This window comes from Triturus cristatus, chromosome 1_2 (genome assembly GCF_964204655.1).
Source record: "Triturus cristatus chromosome 1_2, aTriCri1.1, whole genome shotgun sequence".
Taxonomy (NCBI): domain Eukaryota; kingdom Metazoa; phylum Chordata; class Amphibia; order Caudata; family Salamandridae; genus Triturus; species Triturus cristatus.
Window position 1 is genome coordinate 842,924,959 of NC_140580.1, and position 23,702 is coordinate 842,948,660.

Genomic DNA, 23,702 nt, shown 5'->3' on the forward strand with positions numbered 1-23,702 from the left:
CACCGAAAGTTTCAACAATGGTTTAGGTGGCATGTATTAGTCATTTCTAATGTATAGTGAATTGGCTTTTTTAACATCATTTATTGAATAATTACTCAGCAAGTTCAGACATGCAAAGTTGTGACTGATAGTGGAAGGACAGTAGTAAATCACTTTAACAGTAATGAGTAAATTGTAAGAGATACTATAGACATGTCACCTCAGAGTAAACACATCTCGGTATACATCTGCAGTACTTTGCAAATTCCAGCGCCTACTGAGGCCTTGCTACTTCCAGTATGTCACTTCATTGGTCCCTATACGCCCCCATTGGTCCCACACTTTTTTCCACTTTCTTGTACATCCCGACTTTGGTAAACCACCTTCTCGGCTTGCTAACTCCAATCCATGTCGGTCACCCAATCTGCCACACTCGGTTACTCCAACCTAGAGTCCAAGTAAGGTTTTGTGACTTGAGGTTCCATATGTAGGCTAATTATGTGCCTCCCGCTCCATTGCTTATTTCTTCTGCTCCTGCACTGTGGCATGGGAAGGCTCTCCTTATGCGCAGCTGCTCCCTCTCCCGTTTCATTTCGAGTGCAAGTGAAAACAGGCCTGTAAGTCTTGTCACTGCACTTTGATGTCTCACAGTAGTGCGTTTTAATTGATCAGCATGATTTAGCGTGTCTTTGTGCGTTCCTTCGCTCAGATTGAGTGTGCACTTTACAGTGCCCTCCGGGCTCAAGCAACGCCAGACTAGAGTGCTCCTGTATCAGTAGGCACTCTACGGTCCCCCTGGGGTACAATCAGGCGTCCACTCCAGTGCTCTTTTTTCACATTAGTGGTGAATAAAACCTTGCACCCTGATTGGTCCCTGCGTTGCCACATGACCAGTATTATTGTCTGCACAGCACACATAGTGGTGCTGAGCCTCAGCTCTGGCTCCCTCACCACCTTCTTTAACTTTCCATGTTTGTAGGTAATTATTCATAATAGTGTACAGAAACAATGTTTGGCATTGTTATACTGGATACATCGACAATTCAGAAATGTGTTGTTTTAATAAGCACAGCACTTGGTCTGGCACACACACTGCTCTCATGCGAGCAGTTGCACTTTACTTAACCCCTTGGTTGCGGCCAGCCCTTGGGGTGTGTGCTAGGTCATCCGTTGTGTTGTGGGTGTACAGTGGCTCACTACCCCATTGTCATCATAATGCTTACTTTAGATCGAAACGTCTTTATTGACTGGGTTTTTTTGATTATTGCTACTCCCAGGCATTGTGCTGAGTTGGGCAATTCATACAGTTGGGTCGATGCTAGATGTAGATTTCTGATTCATGTTTACGGACATATTTTTGTGTTCTCCATCATCAAAGTTGAAAGACGTAGTTTGATGGCATGCTTGTGGTCCACAGCACTGAACTGCTGCTCCTGGAGGACTGTGTGCATGTTGGCGTATCTGCATTTGTCTGCACGAGTGGGTGTGTCAGTCAGTATGTTGTGTGTGAGTGAGAGTGGTAAATCTAGTGTCTGTGTTCTAGCACAGCATGGGCAGTCCCCCTGTGGCTGCCAGCATGACCTGAGCAGTGGCATATCTCTGGACACATATAAGATCAATTGCATTGCATGTTGCTGCACACCTGAGGCATTACTGGGCCCCAAATATTGTACTGAGGATGGTATGATTGACATGCAGTGGATACCCATTATATGATGATTCTAACCTATGGCACAGTGCAGTCCCTGACATTATTGAGGTAAATCATTATATATTGTGGGCCTCCTTGGAATTCCAATGCTACCCGTGGCATAGTGCTGGCAATTAATGTAATATTCTAGTCATTCTTGGCACAATGGTGCTTGGCTTTGGTGTAATGATGTCCACCTTTCTCACACTAAGAATCGTTGGCGTACCCCTGGCAAAAATACGCTTCATAGTTGGCATTTTGTGGGCATCCTTAATATTATGGTGCTCATCCATGGCATAATTCTCACCATCCTTGGCATACTGGGGACATTTTTGGCATTATGGAGCCCATGCATGGGTCATTGGGGTCTCTTATGCAGGAGAAATCGTTGGTATAATAAGATGCTAATGTTTGGAACCAATGGGGTAATTTACAGCATGGTTTATGCTGGACATTCCCTTTAAACCAGACCATGTCCCACATTGTACAATGCCAGTTGTCATTTACAATGCCAATAGCTCTAACTCTCACAAATGCGAGACCTATTGCATTGCAAATACTTGTTTTCTTTTTGTTAGCCGTCCCCGTCAAAGGGGCAGCGGCTGCAATAAAAAAAAATTAAAAAGCATTCTGCAGGAATGGAGGTCTGCTGTCCTGTGCAGGCTTACATACCAGCATCCTTGATAGGTCACAAGGAGCTGGTTCCTGCCTCATTAATGCTATTTAGGAAGGATGTTTGTTTGTCTCTGTGACCTCCTTTGAGGTACAGGGTTTTGTATATCCCTTGTACCTCAAAGGTAAAGACTGCTCGCAGCACAATGCAATACCTGCACTACGACCAGCCTTTTCTGTTCATCAGGCCAGTGCTAGAAGGAGCTCAAATGCTATTTGACCCTGTTTAGCACTAGTGCCCATTAGGAGATGATCACAAATCATGCTAGTGCGTGTTTCTGCATTAATACCAGGTTTTTGTGGTGGTTTTATTCAGCAACAAATGTTAAAAAATTCAGTATTATTATGTACAAAAGAGACCTAAAAAAACTCAGGATTTGTTAATATTAAACTCGCTATTGAACACATAAACACACCCAATGTTAAGTTATGTTACATAGTATTTCTAAGCCGCAACATTTGCCCAAGGGTATGTTGGCGCTGGGAGGTCATAATAGTGGCGGCTGGTTTTTAACAACAGCAGGGGTGTCGAGGGACCGGAGGCGGGAGGGAATGCATAAAAAAAATAAACACTTACCTGTCTGCTGTCTGCCGCCGCCTCCTCTCCCTCTTCGCCCACTTCCATGTCAGGAAGCAGGAAGCACCCGGCTCCCAGCCTCCCGATACTCAATTAAAATGCTGCAATGCAGCGTTGTGATTGGTCTGAGTGCCGTGGATCGGCACTCAGCCAGAGAATGGGAGGCTGGGCATGTTCTCCATGCAGGCTGGAGACCATGCAAAGTGCGCATGATGGTTTAAACGGCTCGAGACGGCCGGCCAAAGCATCCTGCACACTTGCGGTGGGCAAACCACTCCTCCCCTGCTTTGTGAGCAGAGTAGCCCAGCCTGCCCTACCCAGCTGAACAAGGGGAAAGATAAAATGACGATAACAATGAGTTATTATCATTTTATTTTTTCCTCTTTGACCTGCTCAGTGGGGTGACGCTCCTCCGCCTTAGCGGAAGAGCCGCCACTGGGTCATAGAGGGGCGAATGAGTGAGAAAATCTGTTCCAAGCTTGATTATCCTAAGACTTGCTTAAAAAGCCATGTCTTCAATGTATTCCTTAAGGGGGTCAGTTCAGTGATAGTTCTGATGTCTACAGGTATGTCGTTCAACTCCATGGGTGCACGTACTGAGAACCTTCGTTCACCTGCCCTTACTTTCTGAAATCTATGTACCACGGAAATATTGGCTGATGATGCGGGAAGGGTCCTTTTAGATGAGTATCATTTCAGTCTTTCTTTCAGAAATTTAGCAGCCACTCCCTTTAAAGACTTAGGGGCTTATTTACAAACCCCTTGCTCTGCCAGTGCGTCACTTTTTAAATGGGGAAAAAGTGATGCACCAGTGGTGCAAGGGGCTTGTAAATAAGCCCCTTGAAGACTAAACAGCATCTTTTAAATGTAAAACGTTGTTTAATAGGGAGCCAGTGAAGATTTTTAAGATAGGGGGTGATGTGTTTTCTGTGGGGTACTCTGAAGATCAACCTGGCTGCCCCTTTCTGAATCAACTGTTGTCTCTTTAGGCCACTATCGGAATGGCCAAGATATACTCTATTTGCATAATCAAGTCTGGAGCCAATAACAGCTGCTGTAAGAGGCTTAATGACATCCGGTTCCAGAGCCCAGAGGTGTTAGTCCACAATTTCCGATGGTTTTGTGTCATCCAGCTACAGATTAAGTGCATCTTTTTCCTGAACTGAGCTTGTACTTCTTCTGTGGTGTCAAGCTGGAGTAGGATCTGGCAGTCGTCCGCATAGTTGAATAGCCTGCACTCTCTCTCTACCAGCTCCTTGTAGAAGTTGCTGGATGTATATATTGTAGACGTGGGGGGATAATGCGGACCCTTGTGGGGCCCCGCATTCAATCTTAAGGTCCAATGCCGTAAGAGGTTTTATTTGGACTGCCTGTGTCCTGTTTTCCAAGAAGGAGGTGAGTCGGCTAAAGGCTCTCCCTCTAATGCCAGCCAGCTATAGTCGATCCAGCAGTATCCTGTGGTCGACAGTATCAAAGACAGCAAACAGAGCCACCAATATCAATACAGGACTGTGTCCATATCTAAATCCCCTTGCAGATTATCTATCACTGGCATGATTACTGCTTCCGCACTGTGTTGTGTTCGAAACGCTGCTTGAAAAGGTATGAGGTAATTAGAGCTGGATACGAAGGAACTCATCTCTTTGGCTATTTGGGCTTCCAGTCATTTTGCCCAATATGGTAGCAAAGAGATTGGACGAATTTCTTTTTAGGATTTTTAGGTCGTTCCCAGATTCCTTTCAAAGTGGTATCACAATTGCTTTTTTAAAAGAAGTAGGAACCTCTTCAGCTTTTACGGAGGATTTCAGAAGAGTAGTAAGAGGGTCTACTACAGAGGGAGCCCTCCATTGACATACTTTAGGTGGACATGGATCCATTGGTGAACCAGATTTTATTGAATGAGCAGGCGATAAACATTCTCACACTGTAGTTTAGTAAATTAATGGAGCTTAGGACTGGTTCCTTACTCTCCAACCATGCAGTCCTCAGTTGGGATATTTGCTATGCCCATTTTAATAAGACAGATTTTATCCCTCAAGAAGATATTCAATACATCGCAGCTTTCCCGCGTGTGGGTCGCCTGCTGACTGATTCTGTCTGTATTAGAAAGGTAGTGTACTTTATCAAATAGCTCAATCTGATGGTTCTCGAAAGTGCCTAATTTGTTTGCGATTAAGTTGGATTTCTCCTGCACTATCAATTATTTGTATTCAAAGGCTGACTTTGCAGAATCATCATCCTTCCTCTTCAATTTTCGATCTGTACATCTAAGCTCAGTTTTGCCTTTCTCAGTTCTTTAGTGAACCACGGGGGTAGACTTTCTGTTGCCCCGTGTTCTTTCTGGAGGCATGTTTTGAAAACCTGCCATATAAATCCAGTTATTGAATTCAAAAGAGGCCACATTAGGTCTATTACTTAGGGATGGTTTTGTTCGTGGTTTTGTTCCTGGTTCTTGGTTTTGATCCAGCGGTACATGAAGGCAAAACGTATCTACTTTCCCCCACCTTCGAACCACTTCTCTTTGTGCTGGGGGACATTTACTCTTCCCTTAGTACATGTTAAGTGGGAAGTGGATCACAATAGGGTCGGACCATCAACATGGTTTGATACCGCAGTTTATATGCAGGTCATTTTGCGACCATACCTCGTCAAGTATATGTCGTTTGCAGTGTGTAGTGTACTTTACATATTGCATTAGATGTAAAGAATTCATTAGTTCAACTTCCCTTTGGGTATATGTTAAGCTCATCTGCCCTATAGTTAAAATCACCAATAACTAATAGTTTGTTGAATGTTTTCCCTAACGAACATATGATCTTCTAAAAAACTATAGGAAAACTTGGCATTTAGTGTGGAGGGCAGTAAACTAATAGTATTGTCACAGAAGCATTGCCTACTAAAGCAATAGAGCCTGCCATAGCGGGCTCTACCGGCCATTAAAGGCCCGTTCCAGCGTTTTCGGGCCTTTAACAAGGGAGAGGGCCTGTAAGGCCAGTAGAGCCTGCTACTGAGGGCTCTAAGGCTATTTGAACATTCCGTGCCAAGAGGGTAGAATGTTCTAATTTGTAAAACAACGGCCTCACAGAGCCCGAGGGCATTGAAATCCCCTTGGGCTCTCTGTGGCCTTTGTTCAAAGCAACAGTTGTGAGCAAATATTGGAATGTTGGAGAGCTGGGCTTCTACCGGCCATTAGAAGCCCGGAGCACTTCATTGTTTTCAATGGTGCTCCCAACATTCCAATGTTTTAATAATAGTTTAAACAGGACAATCTAAATTTTAGATACTTCTAAAGACTGCTTTATGATGGTGGCTATACCACCTCATATGGTGTCCTATTTTCAGTTAACACTTAAAATGTTGTAGCTATCAGTGACTGCTTCTAACAAGCAAGGCGCCAAAGTTTCAGTAAACTAGGTTTTGGTTAATAGAAGACAATCTGGTTGTTCGGAGCATAGTGTTTTAGATATCTCAGTGCTGTGTTTTACCAGTGATCTAGTATTCTGGTACATAAACTTCAATGTATCAGTGTGCTTAGTTTCAGGGAACAACTGGCACGACTTTACCGACTACTTCTCCTTTTAATTTAATATCCAGCTAGTCAGGATCATTGTTAGTGCTTCAAAAGGAGGGAGACATTTTACTTGATTCAGTGTGCGAAGCTGTTTTGCCGGATATATGGCAAATCAGACATTAAGACTGGCCATTGGCCCTGTGCGGGCAAAGACGGGCACAGATGGGCTTTCCTTTGGGGCACTTTCCATGTGCCATCGGGGTGTCTGCACATTAACTTTCTTCAAATAGTCTTCCTTGCACATCTAGTGTGCTAACCTCCTCAATATGGTCCTCCCAAGTCTGGCCCCACCCAGCTGAGGGACCCTTGCAGTGTCCCAGTAAAACAATGCAAAAATACAGATCTTTAAAAAAAAAAAAACAATCAGTCAATATAACTCATTGACTGAGCAGACACCAAATCACATGGCACAAAGTCTCTGTGTGCACCAGGGTTTTTGTTCCATAACATACCAGGAATATACCTTATTGTGTTTTCATAGTACATTCACCTTTTCTGCACAGTTTGCAATTGTCCGTCGGTCGCTCATACTTACTGGTATCGACACTGGAAACGTTCTCTCTGCTGCCGTTCACTAGTTTGTACCCTGGTCCGTTTCCGTACAAAAGGGTTGTGTAAGGTTTCCCATCAATATCACTCAAATCAGGTGCGAGGCCTGGACACAAGAGACAGATGCAAGTCAGTAAGGGTAACATTGATCAATACATGTACAGCAAGCCAAGGGAAGTCACAGATTTTAGCTGCCTGTTTGTTCATCCTTTGCTAAACCAGAGGCAAAATTTGGAAAGAAAAAAGAGATAATGACCTTACCTTTCAATAAAAATCCATACACTAAGGAACAAAACAGTTTCTTGGCTGAGAAGATGGTGGTGAGAGGAGTGGCAGTGTATACCAGTATTTTGATAAGACTGGAGTTTTATTCCACGATTGCTAAGTCAGGATCAGTGCAGCTGTTGATCAATGTTTTGGTGGTCCCTGGCAGTTATCTGGCTTTTTCCGGGTGTCGTACCTTGCACAGAAGGAGTGCAGTGGAGTTAAAAAAGAGAGATATTAGGGCAAAATTTTGGCAGAGAGTGTAGAAGTGACATGATTTCTTGCCTGCCAATAATGGGGTCAATGATGAGGACTTTATTTTATGTATGGGACTTAGAGTACTGGATGAGATATTTTTCCCAGAACATCTTTCAGTTTACTGGTGATCTTGTTTGTATCTTTGCCTGATGGTGTTTGAAGCCACTGATGCATAAGCAGTCATAAGGAGACAGGAGTTAGTAAGCCATACATTTGGTGAGATCACAACTGAAAGTGTTATCATTACACAGAGGGTGGAAGATGATGCTAGTTATAGTGTGTTTATCATTGTTGAAGGGAATTTTCGTGGTGAGGGATTTAAAAATGCAGAAAGATTGAATTGTGATGCTGCTGCAGCGTAGGTGCTCTTTGTATGAGTGCAGCTGTGTCCACGGACTTTGCAGAATTGTCTTTCCCTAGGATGATGTATGCATTCATGAGTCTATGCAGGCCGAGCTGCTGGGTTGAACCAGGACTCAATGATGGTGATGGTTGCATCTGGGTGTGTGGGAACATGTGGTTTGATGGGAAATGAAGCAATGTCGAAAGATCTGGGCTAAGATTTAAAGGGCTGTAGGTGGGGGAAGCACTAGTCTTGACATAGGGATTTAAGACCTTGGCAACTGTAGTCTGAGCTCATGGAAATACAGAAACAAATATGTTCTACCTCTTGGAAACAATCTTTACATAATTTACGAGAACAGAGTAAAAAGCATCCAACTTCCTCCCTGAAAGTCTGCAATGAGAAAAAAGAGAACCACTAATGCTTAAAGCTGCTTCCAATGTTCCACAATCAACAATAGTAAGCCCCCCCCCCCCCAGACCATAAATATTGGGAGCTACTAAAAAAGTAAACACCATATAAAGGAATGGCGCCTAGAGTGCACGTCTCTGAATGATGTTTTTGTCCTTAGAATCAATTTTTTGCAATTTTATATAGGGCAAATTTGACCCAAGGGCATTAGAGCCTTTAAAATAACAATCAGATTACATTACACGCTGCTTTATTTGGGGATGGTAAGATTAAGAGATTTACCCAAAATAGAAGGATGGTGAGCCGAACCAGCTTCCGCAGTTACAAGGTCGGATTTTTGGCCTTTTGGCCACATCACCTCTCTAGGGCAACTTATTTCACATTCTCAGCATCGCTTGTAAGAGAACACTGTAATGCACACAACGATAAACTCCACTGAAACAGGCCTGAGACTTCTTCGGAAAGCACAATACTTTTCTGTTCTGGATTTTCTTCTATTAAGCCACATAGTCTAACATTTCATGGACAGATCTTTGTGAGAGCGTTATTCAACGAAGGAGTAATGCAAGGCTATAAGTTGGCCGGGTCTCACCGGGTCTGAGCACCGGCAGTTTTTGAAAGGGGGCCTCGAAACGGGACTCTATCGGGCTCTGTTTTGTGCCCTGGCACAGGTGGTCCGTTTTTTTCCGGACTGCAGTGACAGCAGGCACATCGATGTGCGCGTGCCCACACTGCTCACTTCTCACCAGTGGAGAAGTTACGGCATGACGTCATGTCAGCTGAGCCTTGTAGGGGAAGGAAAATCCTTTAAAGAGAAACATTTTCTCTCTGGAATTCCCTTCTCTTTTTGAAACTCAGGAGCAGCAACATTGTCGTGGTGTCACCAGGGCTTTAAGTGGAAGCTTTTTCAATGTTAAATACAACAAGCCATAGTTGCTGCTTATTTATCTTATGCAACTAACAACCATTGACAAAGGCAATTGTCCCTACTTGTTGTATCATATATCTGGATGCAATAACAGAAACAGCAAAATACAAGTTGGGTGGCACACTATGCTAAGCACAGATTTTTAGCTTGTGTTTTTAACCCATGCCCTTGATTACTTTGGTCACACCCCTTTGAGAGACCTCCCAGTCTTTTCATCCCACTTAAAACCCTGGAATAATGGTCGAAGGTTATTTCAGTATTAAAGGTTACCACAGTATTCCTACCGCTGTCACTGTATGTGCTTTTGGACCTCTACATAAAAAGAGGCAATGGTACTTACCGAAGATGGGATTTCCACGACTGGGGTAGCCGGCAATCATAAAAACATGAGAATGGTCAGCTGTGACCACGGTCAAGGTGTCGCTTTCTGAGGTCATCCGGCCTGCTAGGCCAATGGCGTTGTCCATTTCTATTGCCTCGTGCAGCGACAGCTGAGCCTTCCCTTCATGGTGGGCATGATCGATCCTTCCTCCTGGAGAAAGAGAAGAGGGTCAGAAGCAGGAACCATTAAGGGCAAGATCTCAGGATGAGTCCTTCTTCTCTCACAGTTCGTGGATATTTGGATAGCACTGAATAACCTTCAAATGTGGGATTAAGACTATAAACCTCTCTTGACATATAGGGGTAATCAAAACTATCTTGTGAGGGCATCAGCTACATTTCCATCCTTTGTGGAAAGCTAATGCGGACATTTTAGTACCCTAACACCATTTTAATACCAACTACAAAAACAGTAATCCCCCTAAAATATGTCCGGGTGGAATTTCAATTATGCCAAAGTATTTGGAGTGATTTCAAAATTCTAAATCCTTTTAGACTCAGAATTACATATAATAGCCCAATTACTCCTTCCCGCGTAATTAAGAGTAATTTGGGGGTAAAATACCACTGCGAAAACACATTTAGTGAGTGGCTGCTCATGCTTGCTATACTTGTTCTGCTGCATTTAGAGCTATATTTTAGCGCAAAATGAATCCTCGCATCCATTTTGAACAAAAGGGTGCATTATGTGCTAAGAAAATAGCATTAAATGCCAGGAGTAATTTGGGGTAAAATCCTACCCCAAGAGTACATTTAGCACTACTTATTAGAGCAAAATGCATTCTTACGTCTATTTTGGAAGCAAGGAGGCATTTTGCACTAAGAAAAAGGCGCTAAATGCTGGTGAAAAATCCTACCCCGAGAGTACATTTAGCACTACTTCTTAGTGCAAAATGCATCTTGTGCCCATTTTGGACACAAGAGGGTATATTTGTGCTAAGAAATATTGCTAAACACAGAATTACTCTTCATGCGTAATTGGGTGTACTTTCACAGAATTACGCAAGTTAATCTCATCCCTACTTTAAATTAACAGGCCAGTTAAGTGAGAAAACCAACAATGACCGAAACGTGGCATTGACAATTGCTTAGAAAACCATCACTGCTTTTTACATTATACAATGTATTAACAGTTAAAAACTTGTAATTTGTAATCCTGTGTGATGATAAAAATACAAAATAGTAGGATTTGATGAAATATTAATGAGACATGGTCGAGAGAAAACATCTGTGTATTTGGTATTAGAAAAAAATATTTTTAAAGGATAGATCATTTTTATATTTTGTTGTAACATATGTTGCATGTTTGCGGTTTTGTCTTTGGGATTCAAGCAAACTAAATATGATATATATTTTATATAACTATCATCAGTTAAGGAATTAGTAACGTGGTCCCACAATCATGATGATACAATTTACATTTTTCAGAATAAATATTCCTCTTAGGTTTCGGATATAATCAAGTGGAATCTCTTTTTTGTTGATTTGAACTTCCTAATACAACATAGAATTTGTAGTAGTATATAAGGCATTATCAACTTTTCTATTTTCTAGCATAGGCCATTATCAAACTGTTAGATTAGACAACCTTTGGGTGGTCTCTCCCCCCCAACTTTTTGCCTACCTCCTCCACTTTTCTGATCTTGTTTTTTTCCTGACTTTAGGACTCTGTGCACTTTACCACTGCTAACCAGTGTCAAAGTGCTTGTTCTCTCTCCCATATGCATGGTAACATTGGTTTATCGCCCAATTGGCATATTTAATTTACTTATAAGTCCCTAGTGAAGTGGTACCCCTTGTACCCAGGGACTGTAAATTAAATGCTACTAGTGGGACTGCAGCACTGATTGAGCCACCCACTTAAGTAGCCCTATAACCATGACTCAGGTCTATCACTGCTGAGCCTGTGTGTCCAGTTTACTCTGCCATGCGATCTGGCAAAACAACCATTATATAAGACAGCCCTAATGTAGACCATGTATAATCTACAGGGCAGGGTGCAATGTTCTTTAAAGGCAGGACGTGTTCTTTTAAGGTTTCCATGTCTTGACTGTGGAAAAACTACCAATGTCGTTTTTCACTATAACAAGACCTATCTCTCCCATAGGATAACATTGGAATTACCTTAGTGCAGTTTTATAAGTATAATTTCCAATTGGGAAGAGATAAGACCCCCAAGTCTAGTGTCTCTGGAATCCCAATTCAAAATCACAATGTATGGTGAAGTAGATTTTTTAAATTGTAATTCTATGAATTCCATTTTTAGGAAGTTGGAATTTCATACTTTAGCCATTTGGTGAATGCTGCCTGTCTCTGTTCATTCTTGGTTGGGTGACAGCTGGGCTTTGTGTATTCCCTCTAGACAGCCACACACAAAGGGAGCTTAGGTATAATGTGATGGGCCATCCTGGGAGATGGGAGGGAGGAGCTGGGCACAGCTTCACAATTACACCTGAATAGGCTGTGTCCTGTCCATGCACAAAGGGCTGCATACCCACCCTGTGGTGAGTTTGGAGCCAGGGCAGGAAGGGAGGACCTCTGTGCACTTCAAAGACCCTTCTTCAAAGGCACAACTGGGTATAAGCACTGGACCTTTGAACCATGATTTCAGTACACTTCTGGACCTGTGACCACTCCCCCAGGAAGAAGAACTGCTGTGCTGCTGAAAGGACTGCCTTTCTGCTGGACTGCTGCTGGGCTGCTGCTTTGCTGGAATCCTGCATTGCTGTGCTGCCCTGCTGTCTGCTGTTCCCTTGCCTGGGTGAGAAGGAATGGATCTGCATCACTTGAGCCCAGAGTAACTCCAAGGGCTTGCTGGCTTACCTCCTGATCTGAAGTCTTAAGAACATAAAAGACTTCAAACCGTTGGGCTGCTTCACCTGGACTCTGCCATCTGTTAATCTACCCTGCCAAGTGGTGCCACCCCAGTCACAGTTTATTCTGCAAACATTCATATCTCTACTTCTACTTATTTTATTTTTGTCATTTTGGTCTTGTTTTATTTATAAAATTAATCTCTAGTTTTCAGAGCTGGTGTGGAGTATTTTTGTTGGTGTTTTCACTGTGTTACTTTTTAAAGTGTTGCACAAATACTTTACTCATTGCCTCTAAAGTTAAGCCTGACTGCTCTCTGCCAAGGTACCAGAGGGCAAGCACAGGTTAATTTAGTGTGTGATTGTGACTTACCCTGACTAGGATGGTGGTTGCTGTTTGACTAAAGTTCACACCCCAGTCAACCAATCACCCAATTTCTAACACAGACCATGCTAAAATATTACTCATTTAACTTTGAATCCTCGTAACCCTTTATATCAATGTATAACTGGTGAAAAGGGGCATGGTCAAAGGGAGGGAGATTGGAAGGGAAAGGAACTATTTTCAGTTATTACGGTTAACGTAAACCAAATTTTATCCTTTGATTTCCTCTGACCTAAAAGAGCCTCATTAAGGCAATTTCATTCTTTTCCACTGCCAATCCTCCATATGAAAAAAGGTTTATAGCCCTTATTTCTATTAGATCTGTTAATGCCTATCTGTACATCCCCCTATTAAAATCTCCACCCTCTTCTCCAATGCCACACCTCTTGATAATCTATTTGTGTTCCCCTCTGTCCACCCATTAATTCATAATCCCCTTGCTAAATCCTCCATTCATGAATAGTTCTGCTCATCTCCACAATTGCTCGCCCATTATTAGTGCATCCGACCCCCTTTATAGGCTAAGAAAACCTTCAATCATAATCCCCCCACACACATCTAGTAATTGTACTGGTCCTCTCACTGTCCTCCCACCAATGGGCCTTTGCCATCTCCATATTCGCCTATGATATGTGCCACCTGTCTCCCTCCAGTATCCATCCACAATGAGGGAGGTTGCAACTAACCTTCCACGTGCAAAAGAAACAATTGATTGACGGAATGCTGGACAATGCAAACATTCACACAGTCACAAAGATCTGGGTTAAATCCATCATGATTTTGCTCACCACACCACCCCAGTTTGGACCCAGCCATATGAAAATCAGTCTTGACCCTGCACCTCATGGAAACAGTCCAGCCTGAACTGCCAAGCCAGGTCCTCCCTGGACCTGAAACAAACATCCTGGGACCAGTATCAGGGCATCACCCTTCATCAGCCAGGCTAGCTTGAATCCAGTGGTGTAGTGAACAGGGAACCCACGTCTGGGCATACTCACCTTCCACGAGCAGGAAGTATCCGTTAGGGTTCTTCTTGAGGATACGGATGGCAACACTCACCATTTCCGTCAGAGAGGGGTCTGTAGAGGTATTTCTATTCAATTCATACATCAAATCCACGGGCTCGAAGAGACCTGTGACAGGGGACAGAAGCACTCAGACATAAGAACTGGATGGGGGTGATAGGGATAGAAGTACTAAACATTTCCACTTAGAAGCAAAGGCCTGTCTGCAATACTGCAGCAGGTGCAATGGCTCATGGGTGTGAAGGCCCCCAATACCCCATTTATGGCAGTCTTTTATACCAGACTCTGGGCATGTGGGCGTTATCTGTACTTGCTCAAGGCACCTTTGCTAAGCCACAAGTTTAAAGGTGTGGTCAACCTGTCATAAGCCGTTTCTGGGGCATCATTCTACCCTAACCAGTGCTTTAAATGGACAGGTACTCACACGTACTTAATACCTGCACTTCTCTAATCTGAAAGGGAGAGGACCTGCACTTCTGAGCAGGGATGCAATACTTTTCATAGGAGAGCACCTGCACTTCTCAGTAGCATACAGGTACTCTCGATTAGTGAGCACACATGTATTTATATTTCAATTTCAAGCACTGACCTCAGCCACACAAAAATAATATGACCTGATACAGCTAATATTAGGCTTTATGTAGCCCACTCATCCTCCTTGTTTTAACTCTTCAGTGGTTTTAGTGCAGGAAGGTGCTCCTTCTTGCACAAAACAATTACCCCAACAACACAGACACCCTGGCACCATGGTGCAAAGGTGTCTGTGTTGGAGCTCGGCTGCAAATTGTGCACTGGCGTTGGCAGAAAGGATAGGAATGCACTGTATCTTGCAAATACGGTGTATACCTGCCCTTTCAAATTGGTGTAGGGCAGCACAGCAAGAAGCCTTGCGGCGCTGCCCTAAGCCAATTTCTTGTAAATGAGGCCCGAATGGTCACATGGTTTGAAAGCACTAAATTCCATTACCCTTGATCACAATCTTGTACGATTTACATATTAGATAGAAGATGCATTTTTCCTCAAAGACTTGATTCAAACATTTTGTGGTAAATGGAGCATTTGTAAGTGTAGTGTGTACTGAGCATTGGTCAATATGCTTTTGAGACCTCGGCCCAGATTTACTGAAATCTATTGCAATGCAGCGCAACAGCCAAAAATGCTGCGCTGCATTGCAAGAGAAGAAGAGAGGAGGAGAGAGCCGTATTTACCGTAATATAGCACTCTGATCCCCTCTCCCTGGCCCCGGGGCTGAAATTTGCTGCTGTGCACCATGCAGACACCTTTGCACCATGGTGCAAGGATGTCTGCATAGGTCTAGCATAGGTTTTATACTGGAAGGATACCTTCTAGTACAAACTATTATGCTTAAACTAACTTTAAAACTTTGCCCACATTGTATGTGTGCGTTACAGTGCAGCACACATGCAAAGTCGGAAAAGAAAGGAGAAATAAAAGCATTTCTCCGTGATAGGGCCTATTTTAAATGGGTGCTGTTTTTTGCCGCAAAACCTTGTCTATTTGTTTTAGTAAATAGGGTTTGCATCAAAAACCATGGGTGGTTGCATGGGAACGCCCATGCACCCCCCCCCCCCCCTTGGTGCTAAGTAATGCAAAGCAGCACTATGCGCTGATTTGCATTACTTTCAAGTGATTTTCCAGTGCAAAATAACTATTGTGATGGAGAGTAAATTGGTAAAAAAAGATTTTGCATCGATTTGCATCACTTTTGTGACAAAAACACGCCGCACAATTTTAATAAATATACCCCTATATTTTCATTGGGCCTTTAGGATTACAGAGTAAGAGTTAATGAGAGAAAACGAGATGGATCAGAAAAGAGACAGAAAAACTGGACAGAAGAAAAGGAGACTGATTAACCACATCGATGCGAGTGACGGAGCGGTTCCGTCATGCGCGTCGGTTGCGCTGTGCGTATGACGGAACCGCTCCGTCATGGCCCCGCCCGCGTAATAGAACCTTCAGCACAGCGGTAATCCGCGCCGCGCTGAAGGGGTTAAGAGAGTTTTGCATAAAGACTTTATGTTAATGCCCTTTCCAAAAAACAGAATTTGTTGCATGATTGAAAGTCACACAGACTCAACAATGAAAGTCTGTGTCACAGCAAACAAGGATTTAAGTGAGGATGTCCAGCTCTCGGTTGCCTCTATGTGTGACCCTGGGAGTTCTGTTTACAACGTTCATGAAACAGGACCTCGGTAACACGTGGTATGGCTATACAAAGGTTTAGGATCCTAAGGCCCAGATGTACTAGTTTTTCACCTGGAAGAGGGCCGGCGGTAGCCAGGGTGGATACAGGGAGGAGGCCCTGAAGGCAGAGAATCAGAGGCAGGTGCTGATGCTACTAGTGCTTGATCTATTGACACTTTGATAAAAGTATCTCTGAGTGTCGTGGAGGTGTCAGTAAAGCAGATAATGCAAGAATATTTCAAATGACGTAACAACTTGAAGAACAAGAATGTAGAATACAAACGACAGATCACAACAAAGACCCCCTTCCCACCTTAATACTCTAAAACACCATACACCCACGCGGACGTACACACTCACCAAATAATACACCCACACCACAGTTCAAGCAAGCTACGTAGTGCTACCGACACAATCCTTGCTCGATTTACAAACTCCTTCCACTACTAAATGATTAAACACCACGTCGGTCACCTTAAGAGCACCATACCACATTCCACAAAAACAAAAAAACACAGGTTTTCTTACAAGAACCAAATTACGAATCAAGAAATGAACAACTCGTCATAACACCTTGATACATATTTTTATGCTCTGCTTGCCTCTTATCATCCTTATTCTTCACTTCTTCCAAATCCACACTTTTGTCTTTACGTGCCATTCATATGGGACACAACGCAGACCTTCTACCCTTCAACAGAAATGGAGCAAATTCGGTCCCAGTATGGGCTGTTGCTCTGTGTGCCCTCAGTCACTCCTCTAACTCATTTGCCATGACAAATGATTCTTGAAAGCAACTGTAAGCCTTTTTTAACCCTTTCCATTTGTCCATTTACCTCAGCCTCACAGAAGCTGCAGACCTGGCTTTTTGAGCAAGCCCAAAGGCCGACCTGACACACCCGCTACAGATCACCTGGATACCCTCACGGGCGATTATTGAACGATAAAAACACCAATGAGACAAAAGGGTGTACAGTGCAGCCCAGCGTGTTCAGCAACTTGTCCAGACAAAAACTCAGTCATCTCCCCGTCACGCAACTACAGCTTATTGTCCATAATGAACCCCTGAGGTACCCTTCCCTCAAAAACAGCTTCTCCAACACTCCTATAACATCACACATGGCCGTCACTGATAACCAGCTTCAATCCACTTAAACAAATAGTTAACCATGACTACTGCATCTGTACAACTTCAACCAAGACACTCCAATGGCCCCAGGATCGGCAGAGCATCTTTGTTTCCACACATCATCAGGAACGGAGACAGGAACTGAAGGTCCACTCACTACCTTCACGCCCTGATCACACTTGATAACGCTAGACACCGCGTTGCTGCATTCTACACCATCCAGTCCATATCTGGCCACCAAACCTTTTCCATCACTCTTTTCTGTGTAATGCTGCGTCCCAAATGCCATTCATGCACCACGTAAATAATTCCCTTCTTCAATTTAACGGGTGGCATGGACCTACCGTTCCTCCAAATATCAATATCGTCTTCATAGAACTCATCCTTCACCACCTCAATCCTCTTTCTGCCACAATCCTACCAGGTCAGCAATCTGCCATTCACCAAACACACTTTTTTGTGTTGTGTGAAGAGGCCAGCACCAGTCTTCCACTGTTTACACAACATTCGTGCGCTATCAGAAAGATTTCCAGCCTCCCAAAATGAGTGCCAGTGGGGCCACTGCCACAGCGGGTGCAAACTAGCCACTGGATAGGGACTAGGCTCCTAGGAGTACCAAGACACGTTTTTTGCGAATCAGCGAAGAGAAGGAGATATTTTGTCCTGAGTGCAGGAGGTCAGCCTTTTCAATCTCTAAGAACTAAGGGGCTCATTATGATGGTGGGCGGACATTAGTCCGCCCGCCACTATAACAGTGATGGGACTGACCGCCAGATGTGCGGCGGTCACACCGGCCCAATTAGGATGTGCCCGCCATTCTGGCGGGTGCATCCTGGCCTTTTACCATTGCGGACGGTGCTGCTGGCTGCAGCACCGTCCGCAAGGGTAAAAGGGCATGTACATCATTTCCCTGCACCACGTGGCAGACACCACGCAGTGTCTGCCACTTGGTGCAGGGAATTGCAGGCGGGTAACATGGGTACCCCCCAAGTGCACCCCAGCACCCACCCACCCCTGTGGGGTCCCACAACGGGCCCCCAAAGCCAATCCCCGCCAGCCCTTCCATGGCCGCATCGCCGCCATGGAAGGGCCTGTATACCACCCACATCATAATATGGCTGGCGGTGCCTGCTAGGCACCGCCACCATATTACTGGCCCAGCACCGCCCGGCCGACAATCGGAACGATTGCCGACTGGCGGAAAAGCAGCGGATGGACTTTGCGTCTGCCGCGAAACCCACTGCCATCATAATATGGCAGGGGTATTTCAGGTTACGATGGCGTAACGGTCGCCACCGCCATCGTAATGAGCCCCTAAGGCTCGGCTGCTGGTGTGCCTGTCCTGAGACTCACTACCCAAGTCACTGACTGCTGCTCAGAGTGGAGACCAATCCCATTACAGAGCCTGATGAAAGGTGATCATCTTCAAGACTGATCTATCATTCTTGCCTGCTATCAGTTGTAGAGAGTGGGAATACCTCATTCGCACAAACTACCTTTGGAGGGTGGCTTGTTTGAGGTAGGAATCTTTTCTGCCCCCCCCCTGAAATCGGCTGCTTAATTGTGTGCTGCTGTATCATGGGACGTGGTTGCCACCCATGTGTGCTCCGGAAGCTCCTTGCACCCAGGACACCCGCACACAGTTGTGTTCATCACTCCCCTAAGAATGAGACATTGAGTTCCAACGTGCCTTGCTTCAGAGGACCATGGCTGTAGGGGTGCAGGACCAGACTGAGTCCCATCCCACTAACTGCGACCACCTTGCATGATGCCACCTGCCATCCACTTGGAAGGGACACTGGTCATGTGCATTTCAAGCACGCACTGCTAGTTAGAGAGCTCTGAGTGCCTGCATCCGAAGCACGTGTACCTAGCTGGAGAACCTCAGCTAGATACATTAGAAGCACACCCGGTCTACCCAAAGATGAGATGTACAGCCTGCATCCCCTGAAGGACCAGTAACACTGATATCAACTGCATGTATATACATTTCTGGCTTTGTGCTGGGGACCAGAGACCCTAGTTCCACATAGGATCTGCATCCATAGGTAGAGTAAACCAGGCTGTCTCTAGTGTTGAGCCAGATTACTGTGAGGAGAATGCATGTTTCTCACGTTTTCTGCACTAGTGTCCTATCACACACCACCCATCAACTCTAAGGCTTGACCACATGATATCTATATGTGTGTCACACAAGTTATTATAAGTAAGTTAAATGAAATAAGGTTTTCCACAAAGGTGCAGGCTAAAGTACTTTAAAAAGTGCTGAAATACACCAAAAGCATAACAAGGTGCTCCACAAATATCGTAAAATAAAGGGTAAAGATAGAGAATGGTCTGCATCACTGGCAAAATGGAGACCTGTCATGGTAATAGCTGGCCTATGACAGGTTGAAATAGTTTTAGCTGGACATGAATGGAGGATTCTGTATTGCGCTATTATGTGCTTTGTTCAAAAGCCCATTACATGAGCTATTTCAGACAGTTTTAGATTTTCAGGTGTTGCAGTGCGTACTCCGTACCCTTAACTAAATTTGGAAACTTTTAATAAATTAATGAAATTGACTAAGTAAGAAGAGTTATGTGCCACAAAGTTCAATAGGAATACTTTCTGGTTCCACACTTGTAATTAGAGCACTTTTATACCCAGTACTATATTTCTCTTGTAAAATATGACTGCATTTATGGTGCTTTGACTTGGTGCACATGCAAGTGACTGCAATGAATGTGATGTTGTGCAGATACTGTAAGAAACGGACCTTCATTTATGTGGTTGCAGATTGGTTGGTCTAGAAATGTACATTGTTTTATGTGATAGTACTTTGGTATGTTCAGATGTACATTATTAGAGTAAATGTACATTTGGCTAGAAATAACAGTGCTTAATTTGAGCCGGTGGTATCTGGTGTTCAGCACCGGCACTTAATTGCCAACACCGGCACTTATGACAGCCAGCCACATGGTGGCGCTGTTTGTGTAGTTGAATGAGAACAACAACAGATGTTTATTAGTTCACTATACATTAAAAACGACTAATACATGCTGCTCAAGCCGTTCTTATAGCATTAGAGGCCTAGAACATTCTGAATTGTCACACCTGTAGGAGCAGACATGCCAACCCTCCCGATTCAGGCGGGAGACTACCGATTTCAAGGCTAATCTCCCGCCTCCCGATTCCAGCAAGCAAAAACCTGATTCCTCTGGGGTTTCAGATGACAGGGCTTGGTATTGTGTAACGTGCTAATTCTTCCAGGAATAGTCTGAGTGGGGATGCAGGGGTTCTAGAAGGGGTGAAAAACCAAGAAAGCCCCATTAACAAGCGAATGGTCTTTTACAGACCTGTGAAGTACTCGGGGGCGGCTGTGTGTGTGCCTGGGAAGCTCTTTCAGACCGGGCTGCCACACACCAGGGGGATTGTATGCACTGCCAGCAACCTGCCAGGCCAGTGCACAACACTTGCATCACCCTCTCTCTTCCTGCCATTGTGCTCCATGATTCTGAAATGTAAGAAAAAAACGTGCATTTGCGTTTCAAATGTCCAGTCCTGACAAAGCCCATACATGACAGTAACCTGATTCAAGGCCCCATTCCCCATTTTTTTTTAAATCTCCCACTTTGCTCTTCTGAAATGTTGGCATGTATGTAGGAGTGTGATGGTTAATAGTTGTGTTGTTACTGGCAATGACATCCTGGCATGGGCAATGGCTGATGCAAGCTGCAGTGGCCTCCTGATGAGGGCCTAGGCACTTATTTTCTTTTTTACAAATTAAGCACTGTTGGAATATCTCCACATTTTTTTTGTAGAATATGTGCATTTAGATAAGCTTATTTCCAGAACCTGCTTAGCTAACGAAAGCCATTTCCATTTTGGCTCGATAGTAATGCAACTTTCAGAACAAGCAGCCACAGTAGCCCTAAGAACCAATGTTATGGAAGATGCATAACTTTCTGTTCTTATATATACTAAACATTTCCAGATATAATGTTTATTCATGGTCCACTATTGCTTAGTCATTATAGAATCCGGGATATGTGAAGTGATATGTGAAGTGATAGGTTCAGTACATATCACATTAATTGGATCACTCGAAAAGAAGGCCTAAATTGAAAAAAACAATGATGGAAATGATTATGAAAAGAACAATGCTGTCCTCTAACGGTGAATAATATATCGCCAGTAAGAGAATGTGGTCCCTAAAGAAGTATTTCTATTGTCCCCGTTTTCGAATGAATCGCGAATTTCAAAAAAAGCAGGAAAAGCACGATAAAAAATTCACTCTGCAAGAAACATATTCAATTACTTGAAATTGTCCTATACAATGAGAAAATTACTTACAATTATTTAATGAGCCACAAAGTTGAAGTGATAGTTAAGAGCTGATCTAACAAGTGTTGCTCGTGATTAAAAAGAAATGCATAAAAACGGTAATTGCTAAAAGAAATACTGGGAACATAATTAAACAAGCATTGGCATAGCCAATAGGTCTCGCCTTTGGGACCTTATAAGTGTTTAGCCATGCAACAGTTGCATAACTAAATACTTATAAGGTCCCAAAAGCGAGACCTATTGGCTAAGCCAAGCGGCCGTGCGGCCGCGAATGTGAAAATAATCGCGGCAAGCGCGGCGCCCGCGCACATGCACTGTAGCTCTAGGCTGGCCTGGTAGCACTTTTTGGAGCCCTCTCAAAAAGTCTCGCCAGACCAGCGCATGCGCTGGGTCAGGCGAGACCTAAAAATGGGATGTGTTCAAACATAGTTCAATTTTGCTTGGCCATCAATTGAAGCAGGGGCATGACTACGGGTACAAACAAAAACAACACCTAAAGCACCTAGAAGACATTGCAAACTTCTGACTGCTGCAGCAGAGCCATTTAGTTTCAGATAAAAACAGAAACACACCCAGAGGTTGAAAGCAATGGGTGTGAGTCAAAGTCATCTCTCCCCTGACCAAAAGGGATATCAGTTATGTGGGCTCTTGTTTTAGTTTGATTGTGATGTGTTCACAACTGGGGTTAGAGGACACTCTTTCAGTGTAAATACGTCTGTGGATACAAAATAAAGGCAATCACAATTAAGGGGGTGTTGCACAAAGCCATTTAGGAATATGTGAAGTAATACTCCTATAGTACTCTCTGCCTTTGTGAATTGGTCTCAAAACATCTAAAATAGGTACAAATTCGGAATATTCCTATACAGTTGAAAAGCTGGGTCTGGTGGATTCGTGAACTAATGCATCCACTGCAGAGGCCTGTGTCTGGCCTCATTGTCACAGGTTCAAATCCCAGCGGGTTTACTCAGCTTTCAATCCTTCTGAGGTCGATAATATGTGTACTATAGAGTTGGGTAATAATAAACATCTGTTATTCGGCGCCAATGTTCCCTTCTGGGTGAACGTGCGCTTTACAAATACACATGTTATGTTGCAGTTAGTACAAATAGAAATGCCTGGGTCCACTTTGCACTTTTACTAGAAGGGGGCTGTACATTTCGACCAGTTTACAAAGTCATTGAAAAGTAAGTCAAACAGTAATCCTGTTTGACTTATGTACTGATTAATACTTTTGCTCCATCATATTTTAATAAGCATTAGATTGTTATGATAATTCCTAAGGAACAGTTGCAGCTCGCAGAAGGAGTGCTGGTGGACTGTGGGGCGGGGCGGGGGAGGCATACGACAGACAGGAGTGAGGTAAGAAATTAAATAAAATAAAACAATTTACCTTGCGCGCGCTGCATCGCTAACTCGGCGATGCAGCGTGCGCAAGGTAAATTGTTTTATTTATTTAATTGCTTACCTTACTCCTGTCCGTCGTATGTCGGACTCCACTACCCCCCCCACCCTGCCCCTTCCCCACCCCGCAGCCCTGCAGCACTCCCTTAACGAGCCACCACTGCTAAGGAATGCTTTCTGGAGTAATGCAGACCCCCCTCAGCAGTTCAAACACGCTTTTAGAAAGTGGCTTCTAACTATGGATAAGTTTCCAGCGGCCCATCTCACACCTTCATTTTTCATGACATTAGGATAACTACAATCAGAAATGTAAGTGCATTATGTATGTTGTGCTTGACGTGCAATGAATTGTCATGTCTAAGTCACAACACCCAAAAGCTCTTTATCCAGTCTCATCTCTATAAGACCCTTCCCTGAAAAATGCACTTTTGTACCACTTTCCATGATGTGTAAAGCACCGCTGCCTGAAAAGATTCAAAATCTTTAAATAGATCCAAAAATATATAGAAAAATACACATATGCCGCGTCAAGTCAACGCATTGTGAAAGTTATGAAGATTAAACATTTTCTCTTCATCTTAACATTTATATGTCACACACCCTTCCTCATGGTTTTTGCTCTGGGGCAAATAAGACATGCAACAAAACCAAAAGCAATGCCCTTTATTCAATTCATTCCTCTTGAGTTAAGTCTATATAAGTAACCATTCTTCAATTGCAATAAAATCTTAAGGGGTCATAGGTGTTCACAATGTTATTAGTTGGCTCTTAATTTATAAATGCTAGGG

General features: G+C 43.7%; 1 protein-coding gene across 1 annotated transcript in view; it reads right to left on the reverse strand.

The window, feature by feature from the left end:
• LOC146868126 (alkaline phosphatase-like) overlaps positions 1-23,702 on the reverse strand; it is a 215,904-nt gene that overhangs the window by 14,506 nt on the left and 177,696 nt on the right. The window contains exons 8-10 of the mRNA XM_085608993.1: positions 13,820-13,954; positions 9,583-9,774; positions 7,025-7,144 (exon numbers count right to left, since the gene is read on the reverse strand). Coding sequence (XP_085465119.1) covers positions 7,025-7,144; positions 9,583-9,774; positions 13,820-13,954 — 447 coding nt within the window. The remainder of the gene's footprint in view (positions 1-7,024; positions 7,145-9,582; positions 9,775-13,819; positions 13,955-23,702) is intronic.